This window comes from Myzus persicae, unplaced genomic scaffold, assembly GCF_001856785.1.
Source record: "Myzus persicae strain clone G006 unplaced genomic scaffold, MPER_G0061.0, whole genome shotgun sequence".
Taxonomy (NCBI): domain Eukaryota; kingdom Metazoa; phylum Arthropoda; class Insecta; order Hemiptera; family Aphididae; genus Myzus; species Myzus persicae.
The window spans coordinates 434,677-454,455 of NW_019100780.1; the positions used below are offsets into that span (position 1 = coordinate 434,677).

Here is a 19,779-nt window from a genome sequence, read left to right on the forward strand (position 1 = left end):
ATGGTGGGCGGGGTCGACAAAGGACGACGCCATTTTGTCGATCCGTGTTGAAACTTGCAGGCTATAGGCAATTGGCAGGGAGTGTGGGAGAGAGGAATTGACAGACTTCCGAGTTTCCTAGTTTTGATGTCGCATAGGCCGTAGGTACTCACAAGTCCCAAAGATTTTTCTGTTTTCCGTCAGTTTCTACTGACAAATTAATCTTTGTCATTTTCGTTCACACGGTTCTTCGTCTGTGCTCCGTCTTGTGACGCGTCGTCTACGCGATGGTCTGAGGTCCATCTGAAAGTCAGTCGATTGATATTTTCATTGTTTCTTTGTTTTTTTAATTTCGTCTGATAAGTGACGGACGGTGGACGATCGAACGACGAGCATCACTTAAGATGGAAAGTCTGTGCAACTACGCCAGTGACGATGACAACAGCCCGACTACTCCTAGTCCCCAGAGGGAAGTCACCGTAAGTTAATTTTTCTTTAAAAGTCTACTATCCAGTTACAATTGTATAATTCATGACGTCAAGTGTTCCAATATTAATAAATAAAAAGTATACTCATAAATGTCTTGGTCATATTGTTTACTTAAATTGCTACACCTTCAGGCTATAATTAATTAACCAACTAATTACGACTTAAATGGCAATTTACATAATATAGGTATGTGTTTACTGTTATCAGCCGCTGTCTGCGTCTTAATTGGGAAGACTACTACATTGAGTATTTAAAATAATATTAATTATTTTACTTGTGGTTTATTACTTACAACCATAAAAGTTTTGATAATTTTAAAAATAAAATAAAAATAAAACATTAAGTAACTAACCAATTCAAATTTATCTATTCGTGCCTAAATAAATTTATATCACACCTTATTAAATATTTTTAGACTAAACTTACCAGAACTAATGGAATGGAAGCTGATGCAAATTATGAACAAGTTACCATGGATATGAGTGAGGTATGGATAAGTACAACATTAATCTATTCCGATTAATGTTAGTTAAGGCATTTACATTACTGTTAAGATAATTAGGTAGATAAATTTCTATATTTTTAACATTTAAACTATTGCTTATACTTAACCTATAACGTTGTGAAGAATATATTTTTTTAGATTTTAAGTGTGTATGATTTGTCATTAAAATCAGTTATTTCCGGACAGACTTTAAAAATATAATATTTAATGGTCTCTATTACATTTTCTAAATAGGTATATTTTTTTATTTAGTTCAGAATAAGAACAGATGGCTTAAACTATTTTCTTATTTTAAGTAGTTTTTACTACACCCATGTACCTACCATCTAAATTGTATTATTTGATAACATACACAACTATATTCAAAATTAAAATGAATAGTACTCTGGTAAATACTTTTTCTACTGTTAATTTAATTTTTAAAAGTTTCAAACTTTTGTTTCCTTATCATAATAAAACTTTTTAAGAATATAGTAAAGTGGTACTTATATATTGTTATAAATGTAGTACTTTCATAATAATTGTATTTACATTTTCATGACAATGATGTTAAAATTTATTCTGGCTCACAAAGATTAATTAAACAATTAAAAGATTATAGTTACATATCTTAATTTCGTACATTTTATTTCCACTAAATCCTCATTATGATATTTTTGTTTTCATTCTGAAGATTTTATTAAAGAGACCAGCCATTCAGTATGATTACACAAGTCGTCCTGGTTAAATTCATATTACCAAAACTGAAGGTGGGTAAAACATATTTTGATGTAGGCTATACAAAAAAAAAAATTAAGTAAGCTAATTCAATTCTAAAAAAAGTAAATTCCGGTTAAAACCAATATTAACACGAAATTGTTCTGAAATTATATATAAAATAGTCCACGAGTAGTCAATCGACTGTGGGAGAGTCTCTTGCCACTGATTCTTTGCGCCGCTTGAAGAGGAATATTGAATGCGGCTGATTATCAATACTGTACATTCACATTGGTGAGTAATAACGAAAACAATCAGGTAAACCCTTTCCCGCTAGACGTCATTCTCTGTGAGCTGTGGCCTTGAAGAAGGTATATTTTTTATTTATCTTTAACTGTTAGGTGTTAATTATTAATTTAAAACACGAATATTGACTATCTTTTTACTTTTTTCAACATATTCATATTTTTAATTATTAAATTATATATCATCAATTATATATTTACATATTTAAACATAATTGACTGATGATAAAACAAATATGTCTAACATAATTTAAAAAATATTGTTGTATATTTTTTAATCTAATAATTGATTTAGTTCTATATTTTCAGCAGGAATCAAATCATAGCTCAACAAAATCTCCTCCACTTAAAAGTCGAACTTCACCTTCTAGTTCAGCATCATCCCCTATTTCTGTTTCGCAAACCTCGAGATCACGTCATACCAACAAACATGGAAACCATAGTGATACAAAAACAAGTAGTTCTGATGAAGAAAAAAAAAGTCATATCCGCCATAGAAGGTATATATTTTTTTTGTCACTTACATATTTTAAAATCAATTTATTATTGTTATTATATATATATTTATGTGTACATATAAATTAGAAATAAATCAAGGGATCGTCATAGCAAAAAACATTCTCATCGGTCAAGGAGTCGCAGTAGTGGTAGAAAACGTTCACGGCGATCTCGTAGTCATAGTCGTAACAAAAAACGATCACGTCGATCACGCAGTCGAAGTGAAAGGTATGTGTGTATCACTTAACTAAAAACAGTATATTTACCAAGGGATTAAAACATTAAATATTAACTATAATTTTGTTGTTTCCGATAAAGAAATGGTAGTAGCCGGAGATCCAGTCCTCACTCTAGACATGAAACAAAGAATCACAATAAACACAGTCGTTCTAATAGTAAAGAAAAATATACATCATCACATAATTATTTCTTAGAAAAGAAGGCTAATAATAAACGGCAAAGTAATTAGTTTTTTAGTTGAATTTAATTTAAATAAAAAAAAACCTGTATTTTATTAATGATTATTATTTAGTTTTAGATAAATTGGGAATTGAATTAAAAGTTCCTACAATTGGAAGTTCTGTACTACCATCAACCACAACGGTCACCCCTCAACTACTGCTACAAAAATCAATGGAAGCACAAGTTGAAAAAGTGAAAGTACAAACAGGCATAGAGTTACCGTCTTATTATAATCCAGTAGCTGTAAACCCTAACAAATATGCTGAACAGATTCAAAAACGTAAACTTTTATGGGGAAATAAACAAAACAATGAGGTTGTTAAACAAATTGAAGAAGCTAAACCACCTGTAATAACTAACAACAAGACTGCAACCATTTGGCAGTCCACAAAATTTGGGGATCAGGATGGAAAAGTCACTGCCAAGTTTAAAAGGCTAATGGGCATCAAAGACAATGGGATAGGTAGTCAATTATTACCAACTATATTATTATTTTTTTTTAACAAATTAATTTTTAACATATAGGTGTCGATAATCAAACATCTCAGCAAGGACAATCAAAAGACATTATTAAAAAACAAGAAGAAATGTTTAACTCAATGGAAAGTCAATATGAAGTTGCTCGCATGGCAACACATACTCACCGAGGGCTGGGTCTTGGTTTTGGTACATTTCAACAGCGGTAGATCTTATCTTAAAACATTTAAATAAATATTGTACATTGAAACACCACTATTAGTATTTAATTTTAGATTTCTTAATCTGGAATCTTTTGTATATTTTACACTTATCATATTTATGTTTTATTTAAATACATAACATAATTTTGTTGTTGATATTATATTATTAGCCTCTTTAAATTCATTATAATTCCATATGAGACCGTTTGTTTGTTTCATTTTGTTCATCCCCGTAATAGTGTTTCTTGATTAAGAGTGCAACATTTTTTGCTCCAATACAACTCATTTCCATGGCACTTGCGGTCCACTCAATGGCGTTTATGTGATACAGCCTATCAGCTATGTGAAAACTTTGTGTTTCTGTTGGGACTTTATAATGAGGATATGCTAACCAATCTACAACTTTAACATCACTTACATTTTCAAATAAATAGTCTATTTGATTGCTAGAAAGTGGATGTTGAGAAAATATTTTCCAAACATTTAAACTGGCAGTTTCATTAACTCCTTCAACATTACTGATTGAATTGAAAAATTCATTTTCGTTGTTTGATATAATTGTAATTGGTATAAGATCATCAGAAATGGGAGTAAATTTTGTTCTTTTCATCTCGCCAACAACCAATGTACTTACTGTTTGGTGGTATTTACCAACTTTGTTCAATTCTAATAGCATGTTAGAAAAAGTGATGGGTACTTTCTGATTTTCTGCAAGAGGTGCAGCAAACACAACATAATCGTAAGTTGCTTTCTTTTTGAAATTGGTCAACAATGTATATGAATCATTGTTTCTAGATATTTGGACAACATATTCAGGCACTAAATGTGCATTGGACTTTTCAAGAAGTTTTTCGACAACTCTTTTGTTACCTCCTTTTACTGACCATAATGATCCATCCATTCCAGCCATAGACACTGATCCTGTATTAAAATTATCAACATAAGTGTGTTGCAGAATATTACATCTTATATTTTCATTTAATTATTAAACGTCCAATACATTTATAAAATGAAATATAAAATTTAAATAACCTATTCTTATTAAGTCCACGGCATAGGCATATTTAAGAACTTAAATCTAAATGACTATTTTTTTTTTGAATTAATGTGAACCTCATGATACCCCCAGGAAATTTACATTTTAACTATTTTTTTTTAGAAATATATTATGATGTACAATTATTTAAACTAAATGAAACAAAACTAAGTTTGAAAAATAGTTGTTGTGTTCAAAAATTCTTACCAACAAATTCATGAACATTGGTATTTTGTCCATAGTTCACTCTAAGGGACGCCTGAACAAGTTCAGTGATTAAAGCCTCAGAAAAATGTTCCTCTTTCAAGTATGCATCTCTCACTGATATATTTAGATAGTTGACAAATGAAGGATCCATTGCTTTGAGTAAGTCATACGTAGAATCAAAACTTACGCCATTGGCCTGTAGTTCATATATTCTAAAAAGACAATCATTTTTTTTTAAGCAATTATTAAATTTTAATGTTATTTATATTTTTCTGACCTTTCAAACTTGTCAAGCATACTGTTAATAAATTCTTGCAAACGTTTAATGCTGTAACCATACCGCCATAAGATATTCATCATATTAACCAAATAGTTGTCATTTTCGATAAAATCAAAATCTTTTCCATTGTACAAACCAAGTCGTTCATTTTTAAATACTGACTTACGTTTTTGAAGTCCTGTTTTAAATAAAATTAGTTATAGTTTGAACTTTAAATAATATGTACATTAAAAAACTTACCTAAATTTGTGACAAAATTAGACATATATCTGTTCCTTTGGTGTATAACTGATCCACCAGTCTCATATTCATTGCCATCACTCATCATTACTGTGGCTAGTCTTCCACCAACTTTATTGCCCTCATAAATATCTAAATTAACTAAATCTTTAAATATTTCTTTTAAAAAATATGCACAAGATGTTCCACCTATGCCACTGCCGACTATTGCTGTAAAATAAAAATTATAATAACTTAAATTAAGCATTCAACTCTTAATTCAATAGCTATATGACCTACCAATATTTAAATCTGCTTGGTGTGTACATTTTAATAAAGCCAAGAACCAAAAGAACACTACTAGTTCCATCAAGTACTTCATTTTGTCTGCTTTGGCTGAAGTGAACAGTTACTTGAGTTCGTGGAACAACATTAAAAAGTAAGTAAATTAATAGCAATTACATTTTTTAGAAAGGGAAAATATAAATTAACTATTGACTCGTTTTTGTTAAAAGATAATTATAACAGGGTTCACTTTTTTCGTCAAGTATGAGAGCTATTTAATACAAAAAATATTTTTAGTATAATTCTATGATTGACCCGTAGTTTTGAAATTCGAACTTCGAAGTTCGAACTGTTTCTGGTCAAGAAATATAAACGACTATAATGTAATATTATATTTATTAGTGAATTATTGTGATCTTGGCCCTCGGCGTTTTCCAATGAAAATGATAACACCTCTACTTATCACTATGACTATGATAACAATCTGTTCGGCACAATTGTATAGATAATATTATTATCATTATTTCATTGTACCAATTCATGCCACAGTGGTCAGTGTTTATTTAGTTGTACGCTTATAGGTACATGGATGAAAGATTGCATACAACTATACAAGATACAAATATTCAAAAAGTAACCAATAATAAATAATTATAAATGGTTTTATGAATTTCAATGAATCATAAAAATGTATTATTCATCAAAATGTAAATGGCTCTTATTTAGTCAATTTTGGTTTTAGAGCCATGGTCAATAAATCAAAATCACTTAAAAATTTCAGCCTATCCGAATTTGGTAACGAAAGTACTGGTTGCCATTTAAAAATAATATGCAAGTAGTATTGCCATGTGAGTACCAAGAGTGTTAAAAGTTTGAAATTTCTCTGAAAATGTGTATTTATATACCACAAGATTGAAAAAAATCGATTTATAGTGTTATACCAATATGATTCAGAGAAATTCAGTGTTTCCTAAATTGGTGAACATACTGTGTATGTATATATGATTGTGAATGCATCAAAAGTATAATTATTGGATATATTTTTTTTTTAATTTCAAAATTTTAATTTCAGATGCACATAAAAAAATATTGTGGATCTACGCTCTTTTTTTAATACTTATGAGAAATGTTGTAGTACATTTTCAAAATTTTACCCCGACATTAATTAAAACAAATTCAAAAATTTCATACGCCTATAAATAGCTCACAAAGTGTCTTAATATTTCGAAAACTGTATGGTGCATAGAAATTGCTTATTTTAAACATTCAGTGAAATTTGCGTATACCAATCTAAGGTTATTTTTTTCAGAATTAAACTAAAGAACAAAACCTCAGTTTTTCCTTAATTTTCAAATATTCTATTAAACTTATTTCATTGTTAATGAAACATTAAACAATCATATAAAATTAAAATATCATACATGTAACTATTGTAACTATGATTTATGTTTTACGGATTTTTTTAAAATCTATATTGATTTTTTTGTTACAACGTGGTTATGTTAACTTTTATTTCACGTGATTTTGACTAAATATGATTAACTGGTACCTATGTGGTTCTAAACGATAATGCGATTTTAGATAAATGGGTGAGGTTTTGAACGGTTTGCTTTTGAGATAACTGTGTGGAATTGATGTATAAAAGTGTGCTGATTTAAACCATAGCTCTTTTTTGAAAGTGTGGTGTTATGACGACCACCCCAAGATGTTACCCTATACTCATCGGGTATTTACCCACGGTACAACAATAAACCCTACGGACTGCGTATAGGTATAAATTATAAATAAATCTATTGCGGCTTCAATATTATAGTCTGCTAATATTTTAATAGGTAGTAAATTACTAGTAATAATATTAGTGTTTTATTGTACAAAGATTACTCAGATTAGTAAATAATTATAGTAAAATACCTCGTAAATTGTAGGACTTTTTCAACAAAAAATTTGTTTGTTTAAAATATGGCTAAGTTTATTGTATATATAGTGCATTAGGTATATTGTAAAAACTAATAATTATGTAGATACGCGACCTATCTCTAACTAAAATCGACGCAATTATTTAATGTTAATAATAAACTGTATAGACGTATAGTAAAAACTTATAATCGAACTTTTTCACTATAATTGCAGTTCAAAATCGATTTAAATATGCATGCACATTACTGACCTTTAGAATTAAATATAGTTATAGCCAATATTATATATAGATAGAGTTTCAGATACTCAAAGTATACCTATATTTAACTTTTTAAACATTTTTTTAATCAATATAATAATATATTATAGGTAGGTTTAGTAGATACTTGGTAGATATATACTTAGTGCTTACTGGTCGTTGAACAATTTGATTAATGACATTTTTGAAATTCTCTGTCATATTTATAGGTACCGACCAACAAGTGTTAACAGTTTTAAGAAATAGAAATGCTACCAAAAGAAATATTCAATCTGGAAAATTGTATTCATGACATAAGAACAATTATTGCGATTCGAACAAAAAGAAAAAGATTATTATATTTTAAACAGTTAAAACCCATAATCGTAGCATTAAAATTATTCGGAGTTATGCCATTTACTACACATACAAACGGTATAGTGAACAAATTATGTTATGAATTTAATACAATTTACTAGAAGCTAAAATTAAAACACGAACATCTATAAGTAATAATAGCTCTATTGTTCTGTTAAATAACAAATTGTAACTTGTACGAATACTTTTAAATACAGTGTAAACCAGAAGTACATAACAACTCAGGTACTAAACCTTCCATTATTTTCATTAATTATAAATATATTATTACTTATAGATGTTCTGAAGACATATACGATGGTTACAACGTACAATTGAGGACCTTGATTGATAATTAGAAGCTTAATTGTAAGTAAATCATTGTATAAAAATAATTGTTGTGTACTTGTGTTGAATATAAAGTAGGTAGTTTAATTGACTGATGTTGAATGTTATAAAATTGTTGTTAATTTTATTACCTAAATACCTAATACCAATAATAAATACAGGGTGCCCTATGAGGATTCACACATAGCGATATCTCCTGAAATAATGGAGATATTATAATTCTTTTTTTTTTTATAAGACTTACTTACTTACTACTTACTTACTTACTTACTTACTTACAAGAACTACAAATATTTCATGTTTTAATTTATTTTCAAAAAAAGTGATGGTAGCCATTTTGTAGATTGTTTTTTTTTTTTGAAAATATTGATGTTTCCTCATTTATTAATCTTTTGATTTTTAATATTTTTTCTAGTTTCGAAAAAATTTGCAAGCCACCACTGAAAACATTTGCCGGCCTTACGAGCACGCGGGCCGCATGTAGCATGTTTGATACCATTATCCACTATATGGTATCAAATAATTCGCAATTTTTCTCAAAATTTAAAAAAACATTAAAACTCGGAAAATTAATGAAAATAAAATGTTGAAAAATTACTATTTTCAGAAAAATGAACTTCAAAACGGCTAGCTTCAATTTTTTTGAAAATAATTAAATAAAAAAATTTATTTTTTTACTTTTTTACCAAAATATTAAAATAAATTAAAACATAAAATATTTGAAGTTATTGTCATTGGGAGTCTTACAGAAGTGCAGAACTATGATATCTCCATTATTTCAGGAGATATCGCTATGGGTAAATTCTCATGGGTCACTCAGTATACCTAGTTTATTTATCTTATGACTTATAGTATTACCTGTAGTGTGTAACTGTATAAGACGTATTAAACTAAATCGAATTGTATTGTTTTTTATAGGGCCAGTGTTTATATTATTCTCTTGGATCATGTTATACAGTTTGTCAATTTTTACATGCTTAAATGTTTTGTTTTTTTATAAATTATACGGGGATTACAAATATTTTGTCAAATCAGATACAATTGTTTTCAATTTGCTACATAGAATTTCTGGATCTTCGATAGGACTTATTTGCTTTATACTTCCCATTTTTTGGACTGACATGAAAAATATACCAGAATACTGGGATCGATGGAGTATTTTTCAGGTTTGTAGATACTTCCACAGTACCTATTCTTTAAAAACAGTCAAAAACCAATGTTTATATTTTTCAGGACAAATTTGAATCGTGTATGCGAAAACCATTTCAATTGAATATAACAAAACGAGTATGGTTCGTGACAATATTGCCCACCGCTCTTATGACACTCAATATAGTAGAAAGTTTATTATTTGTTAAGGGGTGGAAAGTAAATAATTCCATATTGTTTATTGGTATATTTGGTATCATAAACCTAACAACTGGATATTTTTATATCAACTGCCACATATTTAGAAATGTCAGCAAGGACATAAACCAGCGTATAATGGTTAGAACTTAATAATTTAATCTAAATAGCTCGTAGTAAGAATTTATAATTCTTAATTCTTATTTACTTCATCAGTCTATAAAGTTATTCTCAGCGGCCAACTGGGTGAAGTATAGAACAAACGTTAATCTGTAGTTTGTACCACTCAAACATGATGTAAAATAGGATACAATTAGAAAAAACATTTAACCATACCTATGTATTAGTATAAAATAGTTTTATTTAAAAATAATAAATATAAAGTTCATACAATTAGTAAATTTTACAAAATATTTACTTATAAATTGGTAATAGTAATTACTAATTAGTACAAGTTGTAATAATAACCTTGCTTCAAAAATCAAAATTAAAATTAAAGTATTACTGGCAAATAAACAGTCATACAATCATATGATTTAACGATTATAGGTATACTAATATACCGCCTATAGTCAACCTAGATAAAGTATCATTCTTTCTGCTGGTCGATTACCATCAAATTTTATAGTACCGTCCCGTTCTACTGTATGGTGGTCTTAAAATGTAAATATGAATGAAAGGTAAAATGTTACATAATGTTGTATAATTGGGGTAGTAAAAGGTAATATTTACAATCTGTATATACTATATGCGATACTTGAGTGTGTATAAACAAGATACAGGACAGTACAGATTGTTAGAAGGGGTTTCAATTAAAACACTAACATTACTTCGAATGTTACTTTTAATTTTTGTTTGTTGATTTGCCTAGGAAGCATGAGTTTAATCATTAAGGCCATTAACTAATGCTCAAGCTGGTTATAATAATTCAATATTTATATTTATATATATATATATATATATACAATATACATCGTAATTTATATTGAACAGGAGTTAATAATAACAAAGGGATCGCCAACCAGGCTTAGGGAGCATACAGAACTTTGGTGTTACATGTCACATCTCATAACTGATTTCGGTATCGTTCATGGTGGAATTTATAGTTCTACTGCAATTGTCATATAAATATCCTGTTCGACATTTTGGTTTTACTTCACCATGACACTTATAAGCCCCGAGAACTACCTGGTTACAGTAATAATTTTGCCACTTGTATTCACAAATTCAATACTTATGGTGTATAGTGAAGCCGCGTACATAGCTCTTTCAGAGGTAACTACCTAAATCTTCTTATGATTTGCTTGATAATTGCACAGCTAAATTTTAAAGTACTTGCACATTTAAATTTATTCTTAAAAATGTTTCAGGTGGGAAAGAAATTACAGTGGAAAATCTTGAATTCAACCGTGTGTGGTCTTACGGAACAAACACAGAGAGAAGTAAGTGCAGTTGTTTTTAAAATATGTATCTATAATAGCCTAATACATTTTTGTATTAATATGTTATATACATTTTATTTATTTTATTTTTTAAAGATATATAATACATTCTATAGAGCACAAAAGAAATTGTGTTAATGAGTGAAAATAAACATGAAAGTGAATTGATTGATTGAGGAAGCCACCCAGTAGTGGTGCCACTTCCTATTTGTTTGTTTGTTTGTTTGCTTGTTTTATATTATTATTATATACTTATTTTTTTACTGAGTCTTGAAGACACTACAACGTTTTCGTTTCAGGAGTCTTGGAGGATTACCAGGAATTACGTTGGAGGATAAGTTATGGATAAAGAGGTTAATGTGAAACGTGAGTACCAAGTTAAGCATGGAACCTCTAAAAAAAAGGTTTTGTTTCTTTCTGGATGATTTTTGGATGTAAATCAATGTGAAGGGGGAATGATGAAGAATTTGTTATTTTTCTTAGGGTAATATTTTGTGATGACTGTATTTTTTTCAAATTGGAGGCTTGGAATTTCCCCATACCTAATACATAATTGGAGGATACGTCCACATTTGCTGTCGAGGGGTTTGTAGTGTTTGTACATAATAGTAATTTAATGTATAAGTTAGTATGTTAATAATTGTTATAAGTATTAAGTATAAGTAGCCGGAAGTTAAGTTGGCTTTAATATGGTGAGCACAGGTAAGCGTGCAGTCGAGTGGGAGTGTTAATCAAGATATTTTATAGTTGCGAGGAAGTGAAGTGATTTGGTATCATAGAATTATTATACGTTATACCGGTGCAACTCAAACCGCTTCCATCCATTATTGTTTGTCAGTTTCTAAAAGCCTCCGTTATTTGGCAACACAATTTTTTTATGATTTGCTTTGCATATTATATGATTTAAAAAAAAACACAAACACATATTTAACCATATCGATTTTGAGACTAAGCATGTATGAAGTGGGAAGGAATTTGTGTGTTAGAATAGGGGGAATAGTGAAGACCAGAAGGTCAATAAAATGACTTATAATTTGTTTCAGGTACAAGATTTTTTAGAAATGATTCAACTTTGTAGAACAAATATTACTTTTGGTGGTTTTTGTGAAGTTAATAGAGAACTTTTTATCAACGTAAGTTCCTTTATAAGACACACAAATATTTGTTTTTTACACCTATTCTTTGTACATAATTACGATGTAATTTATTTGAATACAAAGAGTAAATATATGATAGAATAGAGAATTTAATTAATTAAATTAATATTTATTTTTAGTTTATACTCGCCGTATTTTTTAACTTGGTTGTTGCATTTCAATCTCAAATAATTCCAAGACAATATACAACATCCACTGACTGAAGTAATTTCGTTAAGTAAGAACTATTGAAAATCAAAAATTAAAATAATTATATTTATAATTGACTTAGTATTATACCCCATGGTAATAATGTGTTATTAGCTATTATAATTGTTAAATTAGACACGAATACACGAGACATGCAATTTTATAAACATTTGAACGACGTTTATATTTTTTCATTTTTTTGATAGAACATAGAACTAATGAGTAATGGAGCCATATTTGTTTCTGATGTTAATATAATTATGGATGAATAATGGATACTCTGGATTTAGATATTTAATTTAATGTAGTATTTTAAATTTTTATAATGTGATATTTTGCCTTAAAATGTTTATTTATGGTCGTATAATAATAATTTAATCTGTTACTTGATACGAAGGTAATTGAATTTAGTGCTTAACTTAGTTCATTGATATGTCATACGAATAAATAAATATCATTTCAATTATTAGATACTTATATTTTTTTGTGTATTGTGTGACGTGTGTTTATTTTACTAATTTACTTATTACTTATTACTTATTAGTTATCATAATAACCCACACATTATTTTAGATGCAGAGGGGAGCGATAAATGTATTAGTTTTATTATGATGTACCTATGTTTTTTTTGTATAAGTAAGTCATTACATTTTTGAGCAGAAAAAGAGTTTCAATCTTAATGTCTCAGTGTGGCTCTGGTAGAAAATTAGAACTAGTTTCTAGTCGGAACTTTTGATAATAAAAAGTAAAGAAGATCTTTACAAAATAAACGACAAAAACAATACAAATTAAAATATCCGAAAAACGGAAAAATTCACTGAACATCAAATTTCGATAAAAGTTTTTTTAGTGATTCGAAAATGAATAACCGTAAACTATGAGATTTATTGAAATTTTCATCCACCAACTAATAATAATAGAATTTTCAAGACAAGTTATAATTTTAGCACTTTTTAACTAAGTAAGTACAGGGGGCCAATTCTTGAAATCATCAGACTAATTCTCGCGTGCATTAAAAGTCATAGATTTTATCGACTGTGACAAATTTTTATCGCATGCGACTTATAATTGGTATTCTCGAAGACTTAAACTGAAATCGAGATTTCATCACTTCTCGAATGCGATAAAGTAAACGAATAGATCATATACCTGGAGTGAAAAAATGAAACATAATATGTGTAAAATGTAAAATGATATATTTATTTCAATAAACAATCAATGGTAAAGATATTAGCAGAATTTGTATGGAAAATTAGTTATTATACTAGGCCGACAAGTAATAAAAGATGTTGATGAATAAATAATGAAAATCAAATAATTACATAATAGCAAAAATGATTTTTTTAAATAAAAATCCTACTAAGAATTTTCATAAGTACATAATTGAATAATATTATGAAAATTAAACATGTTCGGAAGGTAATGAGAACATTCCTGTCATCGTTGGTGTCATCTGGATGACAGGATAGTGTTAAATTATTTTGAAAATAATAAACAATTTTACATACATAATGTATCAATGTGTATATAATAGTGTATACTTTTGATGTATATATACGGACCCAGTTTATTCATTATATTTTGTATTACCTGAAAACAAAGGCTCTTTAATGTAGTTACGTTTATTATGTATCTTGTACCTACATCATTTTAGCGCCCTTATTCGTTTCACCTTTATAATTTCGCCAATGGATATATTGTGCAATCACTGACTATTCAATGTTGCACGCAGGGGGAGGGGCTAACGGGCTGAAGCCATCCCACCATTGTCCGTAGTATTATTAATTTTTATAAAAAATAGTAATTTACCAAGTTTCAACTGCTGTCAACTAGTAAGCAAGACATAAATTCATATACGTCTTACCGAAATACATATAGCCAATAACTAATGTTATACCACGTCACCATGGATAAACCTAGGAAGGTTGAATTCATTTCTGCAAAAACATTTTAAGTATTTGCATACCAATTTTCCTAAACTTATCATAATTGTTTTGGTAAGAGTATGAAAAACGTTGTATTCAGTTTTCAAGCCTTCGCTATACAAATTTAATATTTTTTAACTATAATTTAACTGTTATTTTGTAAAAATGTGATCTTTAAATGCTTATAAAAAATAATTGTGCCTATATGTATAGTGTATCGTTGATATTTTTAAATAGCTATAATAAAAACTTATGAGTAATCTTGTATTACATTTTTATACTCTTGGAGTGCACGAATATTTTTTTATTGACGTTTTAAAAAAAAACAAAATTAATAAAATACAATCCAGGCGAACACGATCTAACCAAGGTTACAAAGGTTTTACACATCATTTTCATTAATTTATTTTTATTTTTTCCGATCAATCAAAAAAGTACTGAGAATTTTAATTTTGATATCTCAAAGTAACCAACTAATTCCAATTCGCTTCCAAAAACCGCCAAAGAAGTTTATGATCAGTGCATTTTTTCTTTTAGAAAAGTTGATAAGTCGTCGAAGTTGAATACAGACATTTTCGAATATCTTACCTGAAAATCTGAAATTTTTATATACCTATTATAGTTAACGCGATAAACGATAATTATACATATATTCGACAATTATATATTTATTATAATATGTTATCGTAAAGATACTGCACTAGTGCACCACCCCACTACAAACCACCGAGATGTTTGCTTTCTACTCGCGGAAAGAAGAAAAAAATATCGGTGGCAGGACACCGCCTACAAACAACTGTAGCTACAGCACTATAGCTTGCGAACGTGTGCATGCCATCGCACTCGTTGCAGTGGTGACACAGTACTCGACTCGAAATGACGGACTCCGCGATCGACGGCTGCGAGAACGGCAATTCGGTATAAATATGAGACAACGGCGGTAGTAAACATTTTTGAAAAAATGATTTTTACACTCGTTCAAAGCGAAATGTCGAAAAATTGAATATTGATACCGAGTGCCGTGACCGTCAGCTATTCAATCACACGAAGTATTTTTACCCGGCATTGTTCCTGTGTACATAGACTTCAACGAGCCGAGACTAGCGCAATCCTCTGGTAAGTCGTCTTGTTAGATTTTAAAACAATCAAAAAATATTTATAGAATCCTCATATATAGTATACTTATTACTTATGTACGGGCATAATGTACGGTCATAGTCCATAGCTCCGAGTTCGTGGATGTTCCAGAGCTCGAGCATCTATTAAATCGTTTTCTATTTTAACAATTCTACACTTATATGTTTTTTTAATCATTATTATTTGGGGCACCCATTGATCTTTTGAAAGCCAGTATAAATAATTATAAATTTAGTAAATGTACTGCAGTTTTCCAAGAATCTGACATAATAGTGAATAAAATCTGTTTTCTTTTGGGTTCCGCAATATTAGCATCAAATTTCTACATGAATAGGAAGGTACATATTGTATTTTACTGGACACGGGTTCCTTCAAAAAAATACGGTACCTTTTTTAATTGTACGTGGTTTTTGACACGCGCTGTCGGTTTGCGGTTATTTTTTTTATTTGATTTGAAAAATAGTGAGTTTCACGTTTTGAAATAGACCATAATGATCGAGCTAAATAGTACCTATGCACAACAAATTTACAAATATTGTAGTACTGGTTGGTATAATACGGGCAGTTACTATTTTCTTAAATTGAGAAAAACCCGCTATACACATTTCACTCAACCTCCGACTGCTCAGGAACCCTACCCTTCAGTCATCACGACATCACTCATCGGGCTTTGTTATACAATTCCTTTAAAAGGTCATAATATTTAAATCATTTATTAATACGTAAAACGTTATCCTCGGAATTAAATATATGGGTAGTTTGTATTTAAAAAAAAAAATAATAATAATATAATAACAAAAAGAAAAAGTACTGCTGTCACTATTTTTTCTTTTAATAACGTATGATATCCGTGATGGAAATTCGACACGTTGTTTCACCACTAGTCACGGTGGTGCTATTTCGTAATAATTTAAGATACATGAAAAATACTTTAGGAAGGTATAGGTACTATAAATGCTAAATTACTCCTGTTTTGTGTGGGAATTTGAAAAAAGATGAATTTTTTTTCAAGTTATTTGTTTTTCGTTATTTTTTTGTGTCAGGTTTTCCAGAGATGAAAAGCCGACATATTTTATAAACCAATGGCAAAAAAACTACATCAAGTATATCCGTATCGAATTACAGTGGGAAATCAATATAATTGGATTTTTTCACTGTTTTCGTGATAGGAGATTATAATACATGCCACTATAATCATATATTTAATAAAAAAAGCTAATAACTAATAATATGCCACCAATGCTCAATTATTTTAATTTACAACCCCTTTACAATATAATTATAGGTTTGCTGAAATAACTTTTTTATTTTCGGGGTAGTAAAAAACTCACACCGCTGGATGGTGCGGCCAGTGGAGACCACACAACTAAATATATCTCAGAGATGTTCGTAAAATATAAATTATAAATTACTAAACTATATAAACCTCAAACCTCAAAAATAAAAATATTACTAGAAAACTAATTATTTCTATCAGTTTGATCGCCTAATAATTAATTTCTCTTTAGGTAATACATAGGCTACCGTTACTATTATTATTATTCTGATTTTAATGAAACAGTTTAGATTTGTTTTTAAAGAATAAATTATAGTTATTTGTATATGACGTATGAACGTAAATGGCAAATTACCTATACACAAAATCGACAAATATAAGAAAGATCTGCGAAATTCAAAGTTATAATAGAGCAGCGGGTGTTTATAGGCATCAAAAATATTTAAGATTTTTATAAAAGAATATTTTGCCAGCCACTCCTATTATTATTGGACCCTAGCAGTTATCGTTGCGAAATCCGTTTGCAGGTCATTAATTAACTAAAATAATTTTAAAATACCTACCTGCAGTCTAGTGTATTTAGATATTATATTGTTATGAACGTACGTTTGTTGCGGAATATTATTTTATTGTATACATATTAATGTTTGTGTATTTTCACTCTATCGGAACAATATACTGTAAGATGGTTATAAATAAGGTATGTCACATAGCTTTACGTTAGTTTATTAACACTTAATGTGCAGCTGTTTATTACTTAATATTTTAAACATCACTAGAAAAAAATGCAAAATTCATTTAAAGCAAGTGGCACTCGTATAAAGATCTGTCAAGAATTTTATACTATGCAGTCTGAGTATATAGTCAGCTGTAGTACATATAATCGTATAAATGATATTGAATCTTGTTACTACCACAGAATAATAAAATATAGTTTAAATTCAAATTTAAATTTCATAATAACTTTGATTTCAAGTATTGTGCTGTGTTTGTAGCAGTGTGTTATGAGGTAGTGAGATATTTTTATCAAAACCGGATTCGATGAATATAATATCTACTTTCATATATAATATAAATTATTTAAACCATTTTAAGCTGCATTTTAGAGAAATTCTTAAGAATAGCGTACAATACATTTTACAGTAGTATTATATATAAAATAATCCACATGTATAATCAGTATAACATTTTTTCATAAGCATTTCACTAAAGTCTATTTATTTTACATGAATATTTCATAAATTATAATACATATCCATCCACATGTCCATAGTTAATATTAATATTTATTACAATTTGGTAATCGCAAATCGAAATGATTATAAAGGTAAAAGTACCTATAGCTAGGTGTGTTTATTTGTATTTTGTAGTAGGTGCTATCAATTTCTATGTTATCAACATTTCTTATTAAATAATGTTATCGGTGATGGTTTCTCATGATTATTACATCATTATAATTAATTTATATAATATTACTGTTGTTTAATATTGTTAGTGAATAATGTTATATTGTTATGAATTTATAAATTTATAATTTTATTCGTTATAATATTATCATAATGACATACTAAAACTGAATTGCAATTTTAAAAGCGTTATGTTTGTAATATTTAATGATTGGTTATTTCTTTTAATCATAGTGTTACAAAAAATATCTAAAGATAAAAATATACACATTGTGTATTATAATAATGTATGTTATCGATTTAAATTATTTGTAAACCCAAGGGCCCGTGTCGCAGAGGGTATTGTATAAATTAATAAAATAATAAATTAATGTATAGTCCATTATTATTTATTGGTATGTATAATTTCAAATTTTCGAGTTAATTCACCTTTACAATAAATGTACACCATATCATTACGAGGTGGTGCCTTACACATCATTTCTGAATCCTTAACAAAAAACTTTATTATTTTTTTAATAGACAGCCATGGTACCAATGCATAAGTTGTACATTATATAACGATTTAACGTAATAATATTATATATGTATTGCATATATATAAACAATCGGATAAACATAATATTTTTACCTGGGTAGGTACCTAAAATAACATACTCACAATTAACGATATACCTACTACGTAATAATTTTATATTTTATCAGTATCACAGTACCTAATACTATATCGTATTCGGTTAGGTAAGGTCAGGTTAGTCCAAATATTATAGGTATGTACCGTAATATACCGTATAGGTATGTTGTATATTTATAACTGCTTGCCCCGACATTACTTTGAATATGAATTATGAGTAGGTATATAACTATATAGTATATATATTATACATTAAAAAATAAGGATTAAAAACAAGACACTACGTGAGTGCGAAAGTTATGAATTATGATTGAATTCGTATGCAATTGACGTACCAAATTGGCAAAAAATTACAGCCATAACTTTATTTATAGGTACTTTCGTTACTCGTAAAAAAACATTATGTGGTGCTGATGTTAAATGTTTAATGTATAATATTAAATTGAAATTAATAATTATGTAATTCGATAATAATATGACTATCCGTATTCCATTTAATGCCGTATTGGCGTGGGAACATAGTTAATTGATATTCTATATAATACCTACCTTATATTTGAAAGCGTTCTCCTATTTTTGTTTATTGTAAAAAAGAAAACTGGAAAATACGGTGACCCTAGCTGATTCCCCTTGTAAAGGGGAACTTAATAGTTAATGTCTTTATACGGGATCGACGACCCCACCATATTTATGAAGGTATACTGCGTATATACTATCTACGTAATATTATTATATTATTAATATATTTTTATAAATATCTAACTT

General features: G+C 28.6%; 4 protein-coding genes across 5 annotated transcripts in view; 3 read left to right on the plus strand and 1 right to left on the minus strand.

Annotated features, from left to right (window-relative positions):
- The first annotated feature begins 90 nt into the window (after positions 1-90).
- On the plus strand, positions 91-3,775 carry LOC111042921 (arginine/serine-rich coiled-coil protein 2-like). Of its 2 annotated transcripts, none has more exons than XM_022327652.1 (7): positions 91-458; positions 884-955; positions 2,284-2,474; positions 2,560-2,700; positions 2,791-2,933; positions 3,005-3,397; positions 3,460-3,775. In XM_022327652.1, the coding sequence occupies exons 1-7, from the start codon at positions 384-386 to the stop codon at positions 3,618-3,620; spliced, it is 1,176 nt and encodes a 391-aa protein (XP_022183344.1). In that variant the 5' UTR covers positions 91-383; the 3' UTR covers positions 3,621-3,775. The 2 variants fall into 2 exon arrangements, with proteins under 2 accessions (XP_022183344.1, XP_022183345.1); XM_022327653.1 differs by having other exon boundaries at positions 126-458; positions 2,287-2,474.
- Positions 3,705-5,738, minus strand: LOC111042920 (prenylcysteine oxidase 1-like). The gene is made up of 5 exons (XM_022327651.1): positions 5,657-5,738; positions 5,378-5,587; positions 5,135-5,315; positions 4,858-5,069; positions 3,705-4,535 (listed from the first exon to the last, which is right to left on the minus strand). The coding sequence occupies exons 1-5, from the start codon at positions 5,736-5,738 to the stop codon at positions 3,799-3,801; spliced, it is 1,422 nt and encodes a 473-aa protein (XP_022183343.1). The 3' UTR covers positions 3,705-3,798.
- Positions 5,739-8,035: 2,297 nt separating this feature from the next.
- On the plus strand, positions 8,036-12,962 carry LOC111042948 (gustatory and odorant receptor 22). The gene is given in 7 exon segments (XM_022327703.1): positions 8,036-8,231; positions 9,420-9,667; positions 9,735-9,989; positions 10,842-11,123; positions 11,219-11,290; positions 12,334-12,423; positions 12,567-12,962. Coding segments are annotated over 7 exon segments (1,197 nt in total). The 5' UTR covers positions 8,036-8,065; the 3' UTR covers positions 12,651-12,962.
- A 2,415-nt stretch (positions 12,963-15,377) lies between these two features.
- The window catches only part of LOC111042940 (organic solute transporter alpha-like protein), a 16,150-nt gene continuing 11,748 nt past the window's right edge, over positions 15,378-19,779 (plus strand). The window contains exon 1 of the mRNA XM_022327688.1: positions 15,378-15,677. The gene's annotated coding sequence lies outside the window, so the exon portion shown is untranslated. The remainder of the gene's footprint in view (positions 15,678-19,779) is intronic.

What these genes read in the sequence shown, in the direction of transcription:
- LOC111042920 (XM_022327651.1), bottom strand. Translation starts at nt 5,738, where the DNA reads ATGAAGTACTTGATGGAACTAGTAGTGTTCTTTTGGTTCTTGGCTTTA. An exon ending in ATGCTTGACAAGTTTGAAAG is followed by an intron (nt 5,070 to 5,134) that starts GTCAGAAAAATA and finishes TTGTCTTTTTAG; the next exon opens with AATATATGAACTACAGGCCA. An exon ending in CAATGTTCATGAATTTGTTG is followed by an intron (nt 4,536 to 4,857) that starts GTAAGAATTTTT and finishes ATTTTAATACAG; the next exon opens with GATCAGTGTCTATGGCTGGA.
- LOC111042921 (XM_022327652.1), top strand. Translation starts at nt 384, where the DNA reads ATGGAAAGTCTGTGCAACTACGCCAGTGACGATGACAACAGCCCGACT. An exon ending in AGTCATATCCGCCATAGAAG is followed by an intron (nt 2,475 to 2,559) that starts GTATATATTTTT and finishes CATATAAATTAG; the next exon opens with AAATAAATCAAGGGATCGTC. An exon ending in CATCAAAGACAATGGGATAG is followed by an intron (nt 3,398 to 3,459) that starts GTAGTCAATTAT and finishes TTTAACATATAG; the next exon opens with GTGTCGATAATCAAACATCT.